The sequence below is a fragment of the Eupeodes corollae genome, chromosome 2 (genome assembly GCF_945859685.1).
Source record: "Eupeodes corollae chromosome 2, idEupCoro1.1, whole genome shotgun sequence".
NCBI lineage: Eukaryota > Metazoa > Arthropoda > Insecta > Diptera > Syrphidae > Eupeodes > Eupeodes corollae.
The window spans coordinates 48,778,757-48,800,112 of record NC_079148.1 but is presented as its reverse complement, the minus strand read 5'-3'; the positions used below and the strand labels follow the sequence as shown (position 1 = coordinate 48,800,112).

The following is a 21,356-nucleotide window of genomic DNA, read 5'->3' as shown; positions in this document are numbered from 1 at the left end:
TTACAATAACGTACTCTGAATTGTCCAGTCATTGCAAAATAAAAAAAATTGTCTAAAACTAATACAGATAGAGATGAGAAATCAAATTTACAGAATAATTATCAATGACGAGAACCGACCCGACCATGTGCTGAAACACAGATAAGCATATGCACCAATTCCAATTGCAATTGATACATAAACCAATTTCTGTCAGAAAAAAAAATTTGATTAGAATTCATTCACAAAATTAATTTTCATTGATCTCTATAATCGAATTGTCGAAAAATGTAACTATACCCTTAGTAAAATTAAGCCAATGGCATAATGGATAGGCTGCGGAATTAATGAAATGTCATTTTTGACATTTCTATCAGAAATGAAAACAAAATGAATACAAATTTCTCTGAATACGCAAAAATTCACACATACAAACTGACAACGATTGATATTCATTAAATATTTAATATATTAAATCAATCGATATTTAAAATGAAAAACATTTTCGATGTTGATTGCGAAGACAGGAAAAATGGAATATAATTAAATCAACATTCAAAATAAAAAATGATTAGTTAATTGAAGCAACATAAAATTAAAATTATTATTTTTTTTAAATTATAAAATGTATTTCCACACAAAAACAAAATCATAATGAAAATAAAAAAATAACACTTACTTACCCCTCCCTCCTTCAGTGCGATAAGGAGCACTAGGATCACCTTGGCTTGGATCTGGCGCCGTATTTTGCGTGTCCATCATGCTGACTACCTTTGGGATTTCTAAAGGTTAATTTGAATTTACTGTTTGTGTTAGCACAATAATTGTATTGGGATGTAAAGAAAAAAATAACTATGTATATAAAAATACTCACTTATACAAGGTGCTATGTGAGATCTGCTTTGTTGATAGCCACGTGCGCAACGATTGCATGTTAAGCCTGTTACACCATCCTTGCACGGACACTGACCAGAGGTGTGATTGCATGTTTTGCCTGACGACCCAATTGGATGACAATCACATGCTGAAAGAATTTAACAAAAACAAAAAACGAAAAAAATCAAATGAAATCAATATAAATTTACATTATTATAAAAGTGTTATGAGATGAGAAACCATTTTAAGTTTCTTTGGACATAATCAAGTATATTTCAGTGTTTTTTAAATTAAACATTTGACAACTCCCCCATTTCTGACAACTAAATGTACATACACAATGTTTGTCAAAAGTCATTGTGGTTTGACATTTGATTCAATAATTTTTCAGTCGAAGTCGAGCCTATTTATTTGAATTTCTTAAATCCCCTCTCACATTAGGTTTCCAGTTTAGAGAAATTCCGGTCAACATTTATGATGGCCATAATACGAGGTGTAGCTATTTCCCTAGTTGTTGAACAGCTACTTTCATTATTGGTTTATTTTTGAATATTTTCAGTGGTAACAAAATAAAAAGTATTTTATCTTTTGACAGCTAAAACTGACATAAAAAAAGATGTATTTTGTGTGACAGATTTTTATCACCATCTTTCTTTATGACAAATGACAGTTGAAATGAAATGGACTCTGTGTTTCATTTTATTTTCTTCAAAACAGATTGGATTGGCTTTAAGGTCAAATCGATTACAAAACAATAAACCCTTACCAATTGCATCAACACGATTTCAATAAAGTCTTGCTTAAAGTAACTATACAGCACGCCCGGCGGAAAAGTCGTTCGATGACATATTTGCAAAAGAACAAATTTGTAAATCCATGTTAAATGTCATCAACCAAAGACCATCGTTTTCGTATTTTGTATGTATTTAAGTTGTTCTACTTGGGTGGCAAAGCGTTCAGCAGAAAAAAAGGCTATAAACGCCAACACCTTTTGGTCCAGATTAATACCAATTCGTTTATATGTGGTCTACCAAACAAATTCTCGTTACATAAGTCAACATTGGTGCTCATTGAATCATTTATGGCACTTAACTGCCAATTATATTGCTTGTAGTTCCGTTCAGCTGTCCCTTTAACTGTGATACATCTTTTGACTTGAAACGTGCACTTAACTGGCTCTGGAGTTTGAGTTGGTGGTTGTATAGCTGTAAATGGTACATACGTGTCCGAGTCGTCGTCCTCGTCCTCGTCGGTTTGGTTTATTAGCGCCGATGGCTTCAATAAATAAAAGGGAAACATTGGACCGCCCGAAATCAACACGCTTACGCTATATGTATCGCGATGCCATCCGAATGGTTTGCAGTCCACCACGGTCCACCTATTTGACCAATTTAATGCTTGGAGCTCACTTTAAACGAATTATTAATGCACTGTTGTAACAAATGGACTTTGTTGGCTGAAGGCAGGCGAAATTCCACCCGATACATTGTTAGAAGAACAAAAACAACAAATAATAAAAATGTGTAGTTAGCACATATCGGCGCTGGAGCTGTGCGGCGGCGACAGGATGTGTCGTATCTTTTGGTTTCCTGTCATGTTAAAGTCACACGGCTGTAACCTAATCTGATTTACAATAAATAATCTGGATTTATGTGGAAATGAAACCTTTTGGCAACAAAAATACAAACATACAAATAAATAAAATAGGTACATTTATAAAAGTCCGCTTATTCCTGTGCAAATTGAACAATGCGGGCTGATGTAGGATGAGAGCGAACTTTTTCGTGCCACATGAATATGATATTGCCGTTTGATCTTTATGCTTGTTGGATGTTGGCTTGTTGGATGTTGGCATACATGACTTCTGTTAATCTGAATGGAATACAAATTATTGTAGTTGTGATGATATTGGCTATAATTTATCCGGATTATACGAATATTTAGAACAACATTGAAATAGTCTTTATTTCAGCTATCATACTTTATTTCACAAAACAATTTAATTTAGTGCTTTAGAGAAATAGACGAATATCACGGCCTCTCTTTCACGTAAGCGGAATTTTGACTAAAACGGGGAGAGATCTCTTTAGTGAAAAAAATTCATTTAAGTTAAGAACGAAAAAGAGTTCACTTTAAGGAGATTTATAAATTCTTCTTAGAGTAGATGAAAACTAGATAAAAATTGTACTCTATTTTGGTTTTTGGAGTTGTATAAAATTAAACTAAAAATATTCTAAGCGGCTTAGGTAATTTTCCGGGAAACATTCGGAACCCAACCAGTCAAAAATTACTTTTTGATTCTCTACCTCATTCACTCAATCCTTATTTCTAAGGGAGATTTGTATTTCACTAAAATGGCTAAGGAACTGGATGATCTAATACACTTTTAAGAATTCATTATCATTGAGAAAATACATTACTGGAGCAAAGCTTAACGCCTACTTAATTTAAGGATATAGAGTATCTGACATAACTTTGTTCATGATTATTGACATTTTTTGTCGAAGTCCAAAATATATCAAGATACCAAAAATGTAAGGATGCCTTATGATTTATTTTTTACATAAACTTTGTGATTTTTTTTACATCCATGACTTTAAATGCAGAAATTTGATTGCAAAAAAAAGTGCATACCATACTTCTTTTCATAAACCTTACAGAAATATCTATTTTAGTACAATGTATAGAAGTCGAGAAAATACGCGCATTGTTTCCAAATGGCCCTTAAATAACAAGTCATAAGCTATTTCTATACTAACAACAGTTTTCACTTTAAAATCTTGACAGAAGTCAGAATTATAGCACCGTGGAACGAAATATGCGTCACTTTTTGCTTGGGACATTTTTAGAAACATTGAAAACTTATTTCAAGGAGAAGAAAATCAATGAATTGAGAGCTTTTTGAATAAACACTGTTGAAAAATCAGGAATAAAAAACGTTTCTGAAAACATTGCTGGGACTAGTCAATCAAATTCTTTCATCATTTTAAGTAAAAAATACAAACATTAACTTTTCTTAAAATCTTGGCGAAACTCATACTACAGATACTCTATAAAAGTACCATAATCGATACATTTTTTTCATTTCGACAACACTAGTGTATTTTTGAAGCTTCAAAAAAAAGGTAGATATGTTATCTCCGTAAAATTACGCATTAACCCGGAAAAAAATATGAAATATGTAACCCTCCAACAAATTATATTGGAATGGGGAGCGCATTGGAATATAAATAAAATAATGAGATAATTCTTATAGAGTTGGGAACTTATTTCAATTCTTTTTGGGGGACTTATTTAACTATTTTTTGCGGACTTATTTCATTCCTTTTCGGGAATTCATTTAATTTACAAATTTGGGAATTACATAATTTTATAATGCAATCAATCCCCGAGTTGGGGGTTATTTCCTTTTTTTTGGGGTATTATATCTTCAAGATTTATTTAACGTAGCGGAATGTTACATCTTAATTTTTACAGTCATTGGTATCATTAAAAAGCTGCACTACGTTTTGATTGAAAAAAGGTTTTATTATAGAACAAATTAGAAATTTTTTTTAACAAATTGTAGAGCTTAAGGTTCTCACTAGATCACCTTTAAATACAAAATAATGTAAGCTGAATGGAAAAAATTTTGCTATCCCCACCAAACTGTCTTCAATCGTAATGCTTTGTTGCGGTAAAATTTACCACAACAAGTTTCACTCACCTACTCTATATCTCGTTCCCTTTTAACCTTGCGTTTTTCGTTGTGGCTCCAATATATTCTAAGAGTTCAGTTGAATCCTGTCTTCCATCAGTCAGTGTCCTGCTCTTAATATATAATGGAAAAGCAACCAAAATTAGGTGTGGACAAAATGGTACATTTGTGCGACGGGCGGTCCACAAAGTGATTGCTGGAACGACAGACGGTCTGCACGAATACCAACCAAGGTAACAGACAAGTGGTCTGGTCACACCAAAACCAACAAAAAAAAAGGGCACGAGTGACACTTGGTCCTCGATTGCTGATGTTACTCATATGAGAATGGCTGCATGCCCAACATAAATCAATTTCGTTATGTAAAAGATGGAACGTTAACACGAGTCCCTAATCCCCTAGTCTGCGCGAAAGTCCAACGACAAATAGAGTAAAATCGCGAGATCAAAAACCACTGCCAACTTCCACCCTCCGATAGTTAAAACAAACATTTTTACATAATTGTAATTTCGTACAAAAAAAAAGAACGCGTCAAACACTTGAGTTTCATGCGATTTATCAAAGTTTCTCCAAAATTATGGGGGTTAATAGATGGCTGAATGCACTCATTGAATTCCCGCTCACTGGAAGAAGTACTAGAGGTCGGCGAATTCAATGACAGTGGTAGTGCATAAAGCTGGGGTGAAACGTGCGAGTAGGAAAAGTGGTGGTGTCTCAACTGCGTTCGCTCACTCTTGCAAATATGCTAGGTAAAGCTGAATTAAAACGCGAACGAGACCCACACTTTCTGATTGGCCGAAAGCATGTGGGAATGGAAGAAAAAGGAGAGGTCATCAAGGCAAGGTGAAAGCCTGGAAGATCACTTTTTTGCGAGATAGAATCTGAACCGGAGGTTCAAGAAATTGGAAGAAAGATAAAAAAAAGGAAAAACTTTCAGAAGTTAAGAAATTCAAGTGTTGTTTGAAGTGAAAAATTTTAAAATTTTGAGGAAAAAGAAAATTTAAAATTAAAGGGAGAAAAAATAAGGATTGAGAAAAAAACAGTTAGGAAAGGGAAGTTGGCACTTTGGCAGGATATCCAGAAAAGATAAGTATCTAATTTGGGTTTGAAAAGCAAAATTCTTTTATTTGTCGTGGTAATAACTATTGAGAATCGTGTAATAATCGTTGGGCTTTCGTTTCGAAAAAGAAAAAAAGGTAATTCCGAGAAAGCGGAACTCGCGTCCCGTAATTAGAAATTTTCTTTGTCCAGTAGGGACAAAAGGTTAACGGTCCATCTTCGGTGTCATACACCAACTCTTTGTTCTTAAAAATTCTTAAAATATCTTGGGTTTTAATCCTACTTGTAAGGTTTCCCAAGCAAAATCGAAAACAGTTAAAAATATTCCATCCATTTAAAACATCTTTTTTTAATTTGTTCACAAATTGGTCTGGTCGGTTCTGCTCCAAAAGGTTTGTAATTTCCTTTTTTTTGCAAAAAAAAAATTACTGGCGCCCATCTTGTTCCTTCTAAATTTGATTTTGTACATATTTCAAGAACACCCTATTCGCAACCCACTATCAAATTAATTTGATAATTTCGATTAATAAAATTAACCTCGTTCCCAATTAATTAAACCCACCCCAAAACTGAGCTATCGGGCGACATCACTGCTTTTGCTGTCTGTGAGGAAATTGACGAACAAACCTATTCGCGTCTGACAGTTGTCTTTGATTTCGATAAATCACAAATAGGTACTACTCGTGCGCGTCGGCTACCTATTTTATTCAATTTTAATTCGTTCTCGTTTTTTTGATTACAATCTTTTGAGTTTGCGGACAATCAATCCGCCATCGTATTATTCGGTTCGTTATTTTTCACAACAGCTTTCTTATTTCAAGGATATTTTAAATCCTGTAATAACGCCGACAAAGTGGCAATTCGCAGCAGCTGGATTCGTAGTCGACTCTCTGGACTCTGCATTTATACTTAGCGAGTTGGAAGAAACGTTGAAGACGCTTAAAGATGGAAAAGCAGCCGGATCCAATGGTATTCCAGTGGAATTTTTAAAATAAGGGACTGTCATGCTCAAAGAACACCTTATAAAACTTTTTAATACAGCTTTGGAGGGAGAATTGTCGCCAGTAGAATTTCGAGATTCTCTTATATTTCCAATCCACAAAAAAGGATCGTTGTTTGATGCAGTTAACTACAGAGGGATTTACTTTTTAAATGCATCTTACAAGATATTTACAATGATGATGCATAAGCGTCTTGCTAGTTAGATTGAGACCGGAAACTTGCTGAGGGAGTTCCAGGCTGCATTTAGATTATTATTATTCCGTAATAGATAATGTTTTTATATTCAGGAGCTTGGCAGAGAATTTCTTGACACAAAGGAAAAAGCTGTATGTATTGTTTATCGATTTTAAAGCAGCTTTTGATACAATCGAAAGAGGTGCATTATTCTATAAGCTGTATAGTCTTGGGATTTCATTTCACCTATGTATATAGCGGAACAAGGGCGGCTGTAAGGACGGGTGAAGAACTCTCAGACTGGTTTGAAACCTCATCGGGAGTGAGACAATGTTGTACATTAAGCCCTATCTTGTTTGCATTATTCATTGATGACCTTTTAGACTACCTGCCGGTTGGAGTAGATTTCGCAGGGATACGGTTTAAGGCATGAGATGATAAAGTCATGTTTGCGCAATCACCGGAAACTCTGCAGTTCATGATTAACAGGGTGAACCAGTATTCTCAGCTATGGAATTTAATAGTAAATATAGATAAATCTGGTACCCGTGGCATGATGGTTAGTGCGTTGGACTGTCATGCTAGAGGTCTTGGGTTCGATCCCTGCCTATGCCATCTAAAGTCTTTTCACGGGTACTGCCTCTTGCGAGGAATTGACAAATTCTCCAAGAGTAACTACTGTCATGAAAAAGTGCTTTCTCAAAATTAGCCGTTCGGAGTTGGCATATAAACTGTAGGTCCCCTCCATTCCTGACAACATTACTCGCACACAGTCACTAGGCCTTGGTTCTCAACGGACTGTCGCGCCACCCAATTTACTTTTAAATTTATAGATACATCTTAGGTTATGTTTAAAGTGGTGGTGAACGTAATGCATAAAATGAAAAATGGAGCAATAATCGCGAAAATATTGAAACTGTGCGAGAATACAAATACCTTGGCATTACTGTTACAAATAATTTAAATATGGATAAACAGTTGAAGGAGAAATTAGTTAAGGCGAATACAGCTATTAATATGACCTGGAAACAATGCTTCATGAATAAGTGAATAGCATATAGTAGCAAGCTTAAAGTATTTGAAGCAGTAGCTGAGAGCATACTTTTATATGGATCGCAGGTATGGGGATGTAAAAAGTACAATTCGGTTGAAAAACTCCTAACGCCAAACTACTAAATACGCCAAACTACGTAATAATGCCGGAAACGGGTCTCTCTCCTTTGTTTATAAAAACATTGATGTTGCAAGCGGACTTCTTGTTGAACGTTCTTAAAATGAATGATTCACGGGTCGTGAAAAAGGTGGCCATAAAAGCCATACAAGATCAAAGCAGTTGGTATCGAGAGTGACAAGATCTTGCTCAGCAGAATGTCAAATTATTTTAATTTACCCATCGAGGATTTAACAAGCGCTAAAAATATCTTTTATGAAGTCATTTTAAAGGTTGATGAGAAATGTAGAGCTGAATATATTTCTGATGCGTCTAATTCCTTGTACAGAACAACTAACAGCAGATTAAATCATAACCTTACAGAGAACAACTATTTTAAGGATTCCAATAATGTCCGTTGGATTTCTTTGACGGTCAGACTACGTAGTAAACTAATAGATTTAAATTTCATTCCACACAGACCTGACTTAACTATAGAGTGTAAAATGTGCAACCTATCAGAAAGAGAGGATACTGCTCACGTCCCATTCTCAGAGAAATCAGAAGAAATGTATTTACAAAAGACTTTCTATCGGAAGATCAAGTGATAAGTTTATTGAATGAAATGGACGTTGTCAATCTTAACGAATTTTGCAAAACTGCGCTTAGATATAGAAGTGCTATAATGAACGAACATTTTTGATTGTGTTTTATTCACTGTCTTTAATTATTTGTAATCTATCATGAACTGTTTTTAGTTAAACAATATTATAAATACCTTTTTTCAATATTTAAAAGTAATTATATTAAGTGCTTTTTACATTCATTGTGTTTTGTTGTCAATCTGGCAGACGGCAATTGCCATGCTATAATGATTTTTGTAAACATTTTTGGTGTGTAATGTAAATTTGACTTTAATTCAATAAAATCTTTATCTATCTATCATATGTAAGCTCCAAAATTTCTGTTACCAGCAAGGGTAAACGTAGTGGAGTGGACATTTGTTGGGAATACTGAGTTGTAATACAATCCTTGGAATAATAAAAATTATCTTCAGAAGATCTCCAAGAAATCGATTTATGCGATATCGGACAAAAGACAACGAAACCAGCTTGATTAAAAGAGAGTCAAAATGTGGCCTAGATCAACAGTGATCGAAGATCGTTTGAATTGTCTAATTCAATAATAAAATCACAGTTTACTAATATCTGTTTGAATGTTCAATTTGCATGATTATGTAACGGAAAAAGTGGGAAAATCATAGAAAGTGAACTCAGTAGATTTGCTGTTCGTACGTCTGTACGTGCGTCCGTACGTTCGCGACGTTTTTTTTTTCTTTCATAGCTCAAGAACCAGAAGAGGTATCGCCTTCAAATAAATGTTGTTATATAAATAATAATGTTGAAAAATGCAGAAAGGGCTCCCAAGAAAATTGCGTAAGTGACATAAAATTTTAAAAAAGGTGAACATTTTAGTTAACCCTAAATATCTCACAAACCAAAAACGCTAAAGACTTGAATTAAATTTTATATAAAATATTGTAACATGATACCAAACAAGTATATTAACTTTTTTTTTTATAAATCAAAAAAAAATTATCATCTCGAAAATTTTACAAATAAAAATGACTTTATCTCCAAAACAATTTTGTGCAACGAAAAATAACATTTTTAACATCTGATACAATTTTGAAGAAAATTAAATTGACAAGTTTTTTATAAATATTAAAATCCTAAAAAATAATTAACAAAAGTAAGTAAAAATTGATTTTCGACTTAAATATCTTTTCAAAACTGAGATTTTGGCTTTAAACTAATTTTATCTTATAAAAAATATTGTTTTGAACATTCGATACATTTTTTTTTTTTAAATCGAATTGAAAGTTTTTTAACAAAAAATTAAAAATATTGGTTTCAAAATTATTTTATCTCACATAAAATATTGTTTTCAACATTCAGTGAATTTTTTTTCATAAAAAATCTACAAAACACAGTACGAACATTTGGTAAAAATGATGTTCGGTTATAGATATCACGTGAACAATAGAAGGTATTAACTTCAAATTAATTTCATTAATCCAATTTGTATTTGTTTATCTAAAAAATAAAAACTTTTAAGACATGCTACTAAAATTTGGTAAGAATTGGTTAACGACTAAAAAATCTCGTTAACAAAAATAGATTTGAAATCAAACTATTTCATCATATGCTAAATATTGTTATTAATTTAATTTTTTTTTTAATAATTCAATTGACAACTTTTTTTAACAAAACACGAAAACCTACAATCTTTTAAGCAAGACAAATCGACAGAAAGGATGGAAAGTTATCAGTGTGGGTCGAATCCCAGCCTCTTTCTAAGTTTTCGAATGTGTCTGCACTTCTTTGATCAAAATTCTACGTACACTATTGGGTACCAGCACGTACACCAAAAGCTAAATTTAGGCGGGTTTTGTAAATTTGTATGTAATCTCAGTATATTGAATTGACCCCTTTTTAAAAATGTTGTTACTAGCTTTTTTAATAAATTTAAATGATCATCATTTAATCAGATCACATCAGATAAATGTTAAGAATGTTCGTTGCATTAAAAATAAAAGTCGTACTTCCTCCACCTTCTTTATGAATTTATGAAATGAAGTTGGTTTTCATCAACTATATTCCATAAATTCTCAGATAATGCAGTGTTGCCTGTAGCATAAGCTTTCTATAGTTTTTGATGGTATCACAATACAAAATTAACCCCTCTATCGAATTTATCTTTCGTGATACTGGAAAATATCACTTAAAGAATGTTGGTGAGAAAATTCCTTCTTCTTTATTTTTTTGGCAATCAAATTGCTTTAAAGCATCAACTGAGATTTTTATACCAAAAAGTAATTCAATTTAATTTATTTCACGTGATTGAATCTAATCCACCGATAAATCCATATCCTTTTTTGGGCTTCACATTTTTCCCAACCCCCCCTGCCTACATAACATCAGCTACACACTCTGTTTTATTCTTTTATTGCCGCGTAAAAATTACAGTGTGCGATGGTATTTATTCACTGCAAATAAATTTTGTTTTAGAAATTGTATGTCTTTTTCGAAGAGACTATGTTATCTGTACGTATAGGTAGACCTATGTTTGGATATTTTGTGTTTCTTGAATTGCCTAAAGGAATCACAGACAAAAAGTAGCCCCGAGCCAAAGACCATGTAAGTAAAAGACGTATAAATTTTAATTTGGAAAAAAATTCCAACGACAACGAGCCGAGCAGCATGGGTATAGAAGTATAGAAGAACCTTATAGATACACTCTTATACATATATTTATACAGATGGAAAAAATTGGACGAAATACAGAAGGAAAATCCTAAGGCAAGCCTTGGCTCTCTATATAAAAGTAAAGTAGGTATGTAAGACCGACTACGACGACGACGTACATACGTTTACGATGTTGATAGAGATAAAAAATATTTGTATAGTCTATTTACATTCGTCCCATTTGTTATTAAATTTTGCTACTACTGCTTTCTCTTGCCAAAAATAAAACATTATTTGTTAAAGGGGATGGTCCGTCCAGCTTTTATAGCCGAGAGCTTCAATTGAGAAGTTTCAAAATGTCTGCTTGCTTCTTCAAGTTTCTTTTAACAAGAGTGGTCGTTGAAAACGGCAAGTGGGTAGGTATGTTCTTCAAGCCTCCACAATCATATACCTTGCGCCACATTATTTTGAATAGGATAATAGGATAAAAAAAGGACTGTCTGCCTTAGTTGATCCTCTTTGATTTGTTAATGTTGTGACTTTGGCTGGGCTTTTTTACGTCAATATCAGCTATCTATCTATAAGTATTGTATAGTGTACAATTGTACAAAGCTATCTGGGTTTTTCGAAAAAGAATGTTTCGTTTCGTGTGGTGTTAAAAATATTAGCAGGCAAAACGAAGTTTATTTAAAATAAAAAAAAAATTAAATTGAATTGGATAAAGAAATTCTTTTGGCAAGATTATTTTTTAATCTTACTGGATTTTTATAAGTATATTTTTTTTATAATATTAAGGATATTAACTTATGGGCTTAGGGAACTTGAATATTGAGATAGAGAATTATACTATATTTGGTATGAAGTAAAAAGAAATTTTCCTGGAAGAATTTATTAGAATTAAAGGAAGCAAGCGACAGTAATGTGAGCTAAGTATTTTTTTGAATGGACATTACATTTTTCAGAAGTAAGTAGATTTAGATTTTGATGCTTGGATTTAGATTGGTGTATTTTTTCTTGAAGTTATTATTTTTTTGTGAATTTTCTACATAATTCTTTATCACATTTGTTACAATTTTTATTTTTTATTATTTAATTATTATACATACAAAAAGGTACATAATTTTCTAAAATTAAGAATGTCTTGAATTTGCTGTAAAACAAAAATGTGATACTGTCCATGAAGTTTTAACTATTTGACAGCTGACAGGACCAACAAGATTTAAAGACAATTTCAAATAGGACTTTTTTGACGATTTATCATTTTATATCACTCTTTAATAATTGTATATCTCTTTTAAGCTAAGTTTTATTTTGATATTAACAAGGAAACGAGAAGAAATTTGTAAATGATTATTTCATAGCAAGCAAGAAGGTATACTACTAACAATAGGAAACGTCACCTTCGAACTGGCTGCCACGGCTAAAGTTGTTACGTTATCATTTCCATGAACAATTTTCACATTTGCATTTGTGTGTCCTGCGATACTTCGCAAATTTTATCTAAGAAGTCTCAAACCAGTAGGGGATCATTAGCATATAACTTATTTTTCTCGTCATCCCCAAAAAAAGTCTTAAAACAGTTAAATTATAAGATCTTGGTGGTTAAATTTTGTCAGTTCTTCAAGAAGTAACTCGGTTAGGAAAGTTTTCTTGTTGAAAATAAATGGTTTAATCTTCTAAGAGTAATTCTTTCTATGTCAAATTATCGGTTTGGATTTGGCATACAAATTGTATAGGTTCCCTGCATTCCTTGACATGACTTTCACACAGGAATACCCCAGATAGAAGAGATAATCAGAGCCTCTTACTACACAGTTAACACCAATACTCAGCGGAACTCTTCGGCACCGTGGTATGATGCAGACTATAGAAAATACAGAAAATTATCGTTTGGCTGGTTAAGAGCGTATATGACCTCAAATGAGGACTATTTCAGACACCAGTATTTGATGGCTAATAAGGCGTACAAAAAAATATGTAAACCAAAAAAGGCTGTTTTCTACGAAGCTGAATCAAGACGATTAGCGCTATGCAAAAACTCAAAAGACTTTTGGAACTTGGCAAGACAGCTCAATGGCAAACGGTTTTCAATCCAAACGAACTTGAGTCCAAACCTTCTGGCAGCTCACTTTGAGAAACTGTTGAATCCAGTACATGAGACACCTTCGGTGGAATACGCTATACCAGCCTATGAATGTGGTGCTCTTGATGCTACAATTAGTTACCAAGAAGTAATATCAGCTGTAACGAAGCTTAAAGATGGAAAAGCTGCAGGTTCGAATGGCATATCAGCTGAATTTTATAAGTATGGGATACCAGAACTACTCACAAGGCTAACTTTCATATTTAACAATATCATGGAAACCGGGACTATACCACATGAATTCAAGGAATCGATTATTTTTCCGATTCACAAGAAAGGAAACATGGCCGAACCAGCTAATTACAGAGGTATATCGTTCCTAAATGCTTCATACAAGATATTTACCCTAATACTTCACAAAGGATTCAACGAATAAATTGATAGCGACAAACTACTGAAGGAGTACCAGGCAGGATTTAGAAGTGGATATTCAACGATCGATCATATTTTTACCCTTAGATGTATGGCTGAAACATTCCTTCGTAAGAAAAAGAAGCTATATGCCTTCTACGTGGATTTTAGAGCTGCTTTCGATATGATCGATAGAAAGGCTCTATTTTATAAGCTATATAGTAAAGGTATGTCATGGAAGTTTGGAAGAGTCATACAGAATCTCTACGACGACACAACAAGTAAAGTATGGAATGGTGATGCGCTTTCGGAAGAATTCAAAACACAATCGGGAGTCAGGCAAGGTTGTACATTGAGCCCAAGCATGTTCGCCATTTTCATTGATGATCTGGTTGACATTCTGCCATGTGGAGTAGAGTACGGGGGATGATCATAAAACTATTGATGTTTGCAGACGATATTGTTCTGTTGGCAGCCTCTTCTGAATCATTGCAGTTGATGATTAACCGATTATTCGAATACTGTCGGGTTTGGAATCTGATAGTTAACCTTGACAAATCCAAGATTTTAATATTCAAAAGTGGAAGAGGCCACAAATGTGCAAACGAAAAATGGCATTATAATGGAGAAAATATAGAGGATGTAACGGAATTCAAGATGCTTTCATAACAAAAGTATAGCAGACAGCAGTAAATTCAAATTTTTTGAAGCGATATCAACGTCAATCATTTTCTACTCAGCTCAGACATGGGGTACAAGGCAGTACGATACGGTGGGAAAACTTCTACGATACTACTGCAAAAGAATCTTCCAGCTTCCGCGTAGCACACCTAACTACGTAATCATGTTAGAAACAGGAATCTCGCCATTGTTCATTCGAACATTAAAAATGCAAGTGGATTATGTCACGAAAGTCTTGAAGATGGATAATATTCGACTACCTAAAATAGTAGCTCTTGAAGTTATAAGGACAAAGACAAGTTGGTGCCCTGATTGGTCTTAAACCTGTGCAGTGAAGAATTAGAAACTTCGCTTTATCAACTCATTGCTGCAGTGGACTTAAAACATCGTGATAAATATTTAAATGATGCAACAGAATCTATCTACAGACAACTATATAGCCAATTGAATCATAACCTGGAGGAGAAAAATTATTTTAGGGATGACAATAGTACAGCCGAGATTTCAATGATGGTAAAACTGCGGAGCGAACTTATGCCACTGAACTACATACCTCATAGAGATGATTTACACATTGTGTGCTCTTTGTGCAACTTAGGTGAAAGAGAAGATAATTTTCACTTTATGGGTAAATGTCCGATTTTAAGAGAAATCAGAAGGGATGTATTCGGAAGTGACATGTTGACACAAAGCCAAATTATACAACTGGTTAACAATATGGATATACAAAAATTATACAAATACTGCAGGCTAGCTCTTCTCTATAAAAACAAAATCATAAATGAAAGCTTTTAAGATAAACTAATCTTTTTTTTATAAATATATATTGCAAAAATACATACGAATTATTGCTTAATCAAATTTGTATATTATGTGAAATTTTCATGTTTTGTCAACTAGGCAGACGGCAAAATGCCATGCCTTTTTGTTTTTGTAAATTATGAATTTAATCATTGAAAAAATAATAAAACCAATCTAAAAAAAAAAAAAATCTAGTTCAGAGTTATAAGTCACTAGGCTATGATTTTTTACGAGTTCTTCTGCCACCTCATTAATTTCAATAGATAGTTATTGCTTCAAGAGTGATAGCAGCCTTTTTAACATGGAACTGCTTATTGGAAAACCCTTTACCCTAATTTTAAGCACATACAAATTAGTCTCTTTAAAAGATTCAATCAACTGATATTGAAGGAAGATATGACAGAAAGTTTACAAATGACGACTCTTAAAATACCGTTCGTAAACCGTCAACGTAGATCAGAATTCAGTTTACAACTCTGAAAAAGAGATCCCAGTAAACTGTTTTTTTTAGTGATATCGATAGTACGGTCGGTGCCTGTATCTCACGTATAAATACTTCAAGGAATTTTGGCTTCTAGAGCCTCAATCGAAGCGGGCTTGTCTGTATAGACATGAGCTTCAACACAGTCCCACAAAAAATAGTCTAAAGGCACGATCTAAGCGGCCAATTGACCGGTCCCGAACGTGAAATAAAATGTTCAACGAACTCGCCTCTCAATAAGTTTGTTTCGCGTGCTGTGTATTGTGGCATGTGGCTCCGTCTTGTTGAAACCACATGTCATGCAAGTCAAGCTCTTGCATTTTATTTCTTTATTCATCAATGGATACATAATCTGTTGACTACAATTAAATTATAATTTATCATTATACATCATTAAAAAGGTTTAAAGCAATACCCTTAAACATATCCCTTTTCATTTGAAGGTGAATTTAATTAAAAAGAGATAAATTACAATTTATGGTTTCATTAATTCCATAGTTCGTCCTGTGACTAGGAATCAAAAAGAGAACGTCCCTATTTCTTAGATGTCTCCCAGAAACATAAAAAGACATAAGAGCTAGTAAGTCCGGAGATTTATTTTACCATTGAGATCCAAGATCCTTGATAAAAAGAACCCCACGCACATAGAACCATAATTGCGCAAACCGTCTGACCACCTGAAATTCCTTAAAGCAAAGCGCGTGAATCTTATTTGAATATTTTCGATCCTGTCTGAGGAATTTCGATAAAAAGGAGATCAAATAAAACAACAGTATTCCAGTATGGGTAATATTAAAGATATGTAAATCGTTTTCAGAGTAAAACTATCCTTAAATACCCCCGTGTTGCGTTTTTAAAAACTTAGCAATGAATTCGCTTTTAAAATGATAAAATGGATGTGTTCAAAAAAAGAAAACTTAGTGTCAAAAATAACACCAAGGTCCTTTATTTCACTCACGGTTGAAAGACTTTCATTGCCGAGACTGTAACTGAACAGCACTTAGGTGTTGTACGAGAAGCTCTTAATATTTTACATTTAGAGATATTTAGCTCGAGATGTTTATATTTACACCAATTGAAAACGCATCTATATCTTTTTGAAAGTAAATACAATTTTCAACTGAAGAAATTTGGAAATATAGTTTCAAGTCATCTGCGAACATCAAACAATTAGAAAATTGCAGACAGTTCGGAATGTTATTGAAAAAAAGATTGAAAAGGAGGGATCCCAAATGACTTCCCTAAGGCAGTCCCTATAAGACTTCAATATAAAAGGATTGATTGCCTTCGATTTAACAGATTTAACAATCTGTTTTCGATTTGACAAATAAGATTCTAACCATTTAAGAAAACCGAATCTGAATCCATTCTCTCCAACTTTCTTAATAGAAGTCTATGATGGACTCTATCGAACGCTTTCACAAAATCCGTGTACAAAACATCGACCTGCATTCTTTTTTCCAAAGCAGATAAACAAAAACTTGTAAACAGACACAAATTCGTAGTAGTGGAGCAACCACTACAAAATCCATGCTGTCTCGAAGATATTATGTTTTTCACCGTGAAACTAAGTCAGTTGAACACCAACTTTTCAAAAAGTTTTGGAATCGCTGAAAGTTTTGAGACTGGTCTATAGTTCTTAATTTAGTGCTTGAGACATTTTGGTTAAAACCAGTTGGATATCATCTCACGGTAGCGCTCACTATCACAGTAACGTTACGATTTGCATCATCTTTGAAGAAGTACGGTCCAATGATGCCACCAGCCCATAAACCGCACCAATCTGTGACTTTTTCTGGAAGCATTGGTAGCTTTTGCAATGCTTCTGGCTGATATTCACTCCAAAGTCGACTATTCTGCTTATTTACGTACCCATTAAGACAAAAATGAGCTTTGTCGCTGAAAACAATTTTTCGGTGAAAAAGTGGATCTTCGGCCAACTTTCCAAGAGCCCATTCGCCAAAAATTTTACGTTTCAGTAGGTCGTTTGGCTTCAATTCTGGCACCAACTATTTGAAAGACATCACACCTAAATCCTTCGTCAAAATTTTCCACGTTGTTGAGTAGCCGAAGCCACATTGCTGCGAACGGCGACGAATCGGTAATTGGTGGTCAGCTGCGATATTTTCTTCAGTTCGCACAGTACTTAAGCGTGTTGGTGGTTTAATGCCAAACACTGTAAATTTCGTGCAAAATTTAGTCACAATAGTCCGAAAGCGCTTCAGTGGGTCAAATAAATTGATCATAAAATGAAAGAAGCTCGCGATGAACTTTCTTAACAGAGCACGCATTTTGATAATAAAATTCAATAATTTGCAAGCGTTGTGCGTTAGTAAGACGATTCATGGTTAAATTATAGACCAAACTGAAGATGTTTGACAATAGAACAAAACTCGAAACGTGCATCAGCTGTTTAAACGAGTATTGCCAAAAAGATAATAGGTACAAAATCACCCTTTACTTATCTTCAAATGTCAATATGATAACTCAGGGTGCATTAAAAATATATTATCCGATTTGATTATTTCAGGAGCCAATTTTGACGAGTTATTTTCTTTGGCCAAAATAAAGCAGATTTTAAATATGAAAATAATTGAAATTTGCACACAGTTGAAAAATGGATAGTTAATCAGTGAAAGAAATGTGATTTGTTATGTCAACCAACAAGATTTGACAACATTTGCAGAAAATTCAATTTCACCAACGTTCAAAAGAATCCAACCAACCGAGTGATACATTATCTGTCAATGTGTAGTTAATAAGTTAACAAGTTAGTCAAAGAATACAACCTTTGCTCATAAAACTCATAATTCCGTGAAAATATCACAATGCTACAACTTTTTTTTGACGTCAAACAACGACCACATTGAACGCCTAATCATAGCCTTAAAATGATGCACAAATCATGTGGACTGTGCGTTTATTCTGGACTTGCCAATAATAATTAAATCAAAAGACCAAACTCCCCTCATCTCCATTCACTTTCATCTAAGCTTTTCTAAATATACCTATGTACACTAAATTATACTGATATATTTGTAAAATTCTAAAATGTTGATTTTTCCTTTTATAAACACGCCTGAAACTGCCTTCCTCCCTTGCAACCATCACCCCATAACCAAATTGCAATGTAATTAAAACGAAATAAGATTATAACTCCACAAATGCTATCTAGCACATTATGGTCCAACGCAACGCAAAAAAAGAATCCAACCATGTAGAGTATAAGGCTAAGCAGACAAGTCGAGACGTACATATGTAGCTCAAGCACAGGGCACAAGGCACAAGGATACCCAAGTATTATACCATTTAGTATCCAATAAGGCCCAAAAGTCACGTGCATTCTGTGAGAGGGATTAACAAATTTGCTGCAGCATACTTACTTCGTCATGGTATAAAGTCATACCTACCGTATGTATGAATGTATGTACAAACGCGTCGACCGACACGACCGACTACGACGACGAGAAGGTAAGTATAAGGGTAAAATTTAATTTAGAAGTGCATCCATCAAAAACCACCCGAAGGGCAAAACAATCCCCTTGTATTCGAAACCAAGGATCTGTGTTAACGTCTTCTAGATTCAATTACCGAACATCAGGGTGGCTGGGGTCTATAATATACATTAGTTTTGAAACTTAGATGGTGTAGCGTTACACTTACCACACGTTTTTGAGCTAACTTCGACAACGATGATGTCGAACCATTGACGATAGTAATGGTAACGGTGAATGACGGTGAGACGATGACGAAGACGACGACACGAAAAGCATGACTAAGTTTTTGTTTTATTTATGGGTAAACATGGTTATGTACCTTTTCACTACACCACTATACCGCCATCGACCACATCGACTTTGGCACCGGAAGGAAAAGGCTTTATGAAAGTCATTGCAAATGAGTGGATTTCCTGTAAATTTGTTTCAGTCTTATATTTTAGAGGGCGGCAGTGGCGCTACACCCTCCACACCATCCAACAGCGGCAGGAAGCAAGAAGTTAATTTATAAAAGGAATTGGTGGAACTTATGCTAATTTACAAAGGTACGAGTAGGTATGGGATAGGTAAGTCATAGGTTTGGTGTAGGTGGGAGTTTTTATGTCGTAATTCTAATAAAATTTTACTGGAATAAAAATTTGTTCGTTGTGTGATTGAAGAAATGTTTATTGATTTGGAAAATTAATTTTCATTTAGATTTTAAACTTTATTTGCGGGGAAATATTATTGCAAGTCAACATGATGGTTTAATGGGCTGGTGAATTAAATTAAAAAGTATTTTTTTTTCTTTAGGATACAAAATATTTAAGATTAGTCCCAAACATTTTAAAATATATGTATGCAACTTTATTATATAGGGATACAAATGGGGGATTATTTTCTAGGGATTCAAAATGATAGCAAGGTTTAAGTTTGTGAAAAATATTGACACCATAAAAAAATATAAATTTAAACAAATTTTTAAAACAAGTGGGTGTTGCCAGGCATCAAATTCAAATATTGTGCTGACTTTGATATGTGTAAGCAATACTTTTCTGTATTCGTTTCTCATTTTTGACAAAAGGATAAGAAGAATTATTGGATAATTTTTCCATTTTTACTAAGATGGCCCAAAAGAAAATGTCATGGGCTTACAAAATGTAGTAATAATGTTTCTCCATGTTTCATTTTTACTCCGAACTAGATTTGAAAGAGTCAGAACTGTAATTAAGGAAAGAAATATGTAAGTCATTGAAATCAGCCACACATTTTAGACGAACATAAATATTACACTTATAAAGGTTCCCTGAAAACATTTCATTTTGAATAGTCCACTATTTGAGCATCTTTTAAAGTGGTTATCTTTTGCCTTTTGAGAATGGAGCAATGTATGCTTCAGCAATGAAGTGAAATCATTAAAAGCATTACATAATAAAATGCACGACTGGGTCACACGAACTTGGTTCTGTATGCAAAGATTTAAATGCCAAAAAAAACCGCTCCATTCATCCCAAGACACAACCCATCATCCTGGGACAACTCATCCCGGAAATGAAAAATACTTGTAAGCATACAAAACGAAAACAATTGTTTGTGTATTCAATTAGTTCGTTTAAAGCTTTTTACTTTGGATAGCTTTATTTTAAGTTCATATTAGAAGAACCAGGATGGAAAATAAATTATCTGAAGATAAGAAAGAGGCAGAACATGTATGATTAAATTGCAAAGCGGTCGCGTATTGGTTGTGTTGTTAGGTAAGGGTCTAAAACGAATAAAGAATAGTTGATTGGTGTGCTCAGCTTTATGCAGATAGATATATAAAGACATGTTTACGATGACAATGAAGGAATGTTATTGGTAGGTAAAATAGAATAGAAAATACATATACTCGTTCTTGCCCGTTTCTTTAACTTGTACTAAGTATTTATTCTTTTATATAGGCGAAGGCAAGGAAAATATATGTGAAGCAACCTTATTCTCAGTCATTAATTTCGATAAAAGATAGGAATGTAATTAAAATTTTGTTACATTTAACGCAGTTAAAATAATTTAAAAAAATATTTTAAGATTCAAAATTTTACCTGAAAAATAAGTTTGTCTTCAAAAAATTTGATACAATTTTATAAATCGAAAAACTTTTGATTTTTCAAAATGTTTTCTTGAAATTCGTTAGAGCGGTTTTTTTTAAAATTATTTTTTTACAAATTTGAAGAAACAAAATAACGGTTCTACGAGCGG

General features: G+C 33.6%; 1 protein-coding gene across 2 annotated transcripts in view; it reads right to left on the bottom strand.

Moving 5' to 3' along the window:
• The window catches only part of LOC129946199 (netrin-B), a 158,262-nt gene that overhangs the window by 15,242 nt on the left and 121,664 nt on the right, over positions 1 to 21,356 (bottom strand). Inside the window, exons 3-4 of one of the 2 annotated variants that reach the window (XM_056056292.1) lie at positions 854 to 1,003; positions 663 to 761 (exon numbers count right to left, since the gene is read on the bottom strand). In XM_056056292.1, coding sequence (XP_055912267.1) covers positions 663 to 761; positions 854 to 1,003 — 249 coding nt within the window. Of the gene's footprint in view, positions 1 to 658; positions 762 to 853; positions 1,004 to 21,356 lie in introns of both variants that reach the window. The other variant, XM_056056293.1, reaches the window with a different exon arrangement.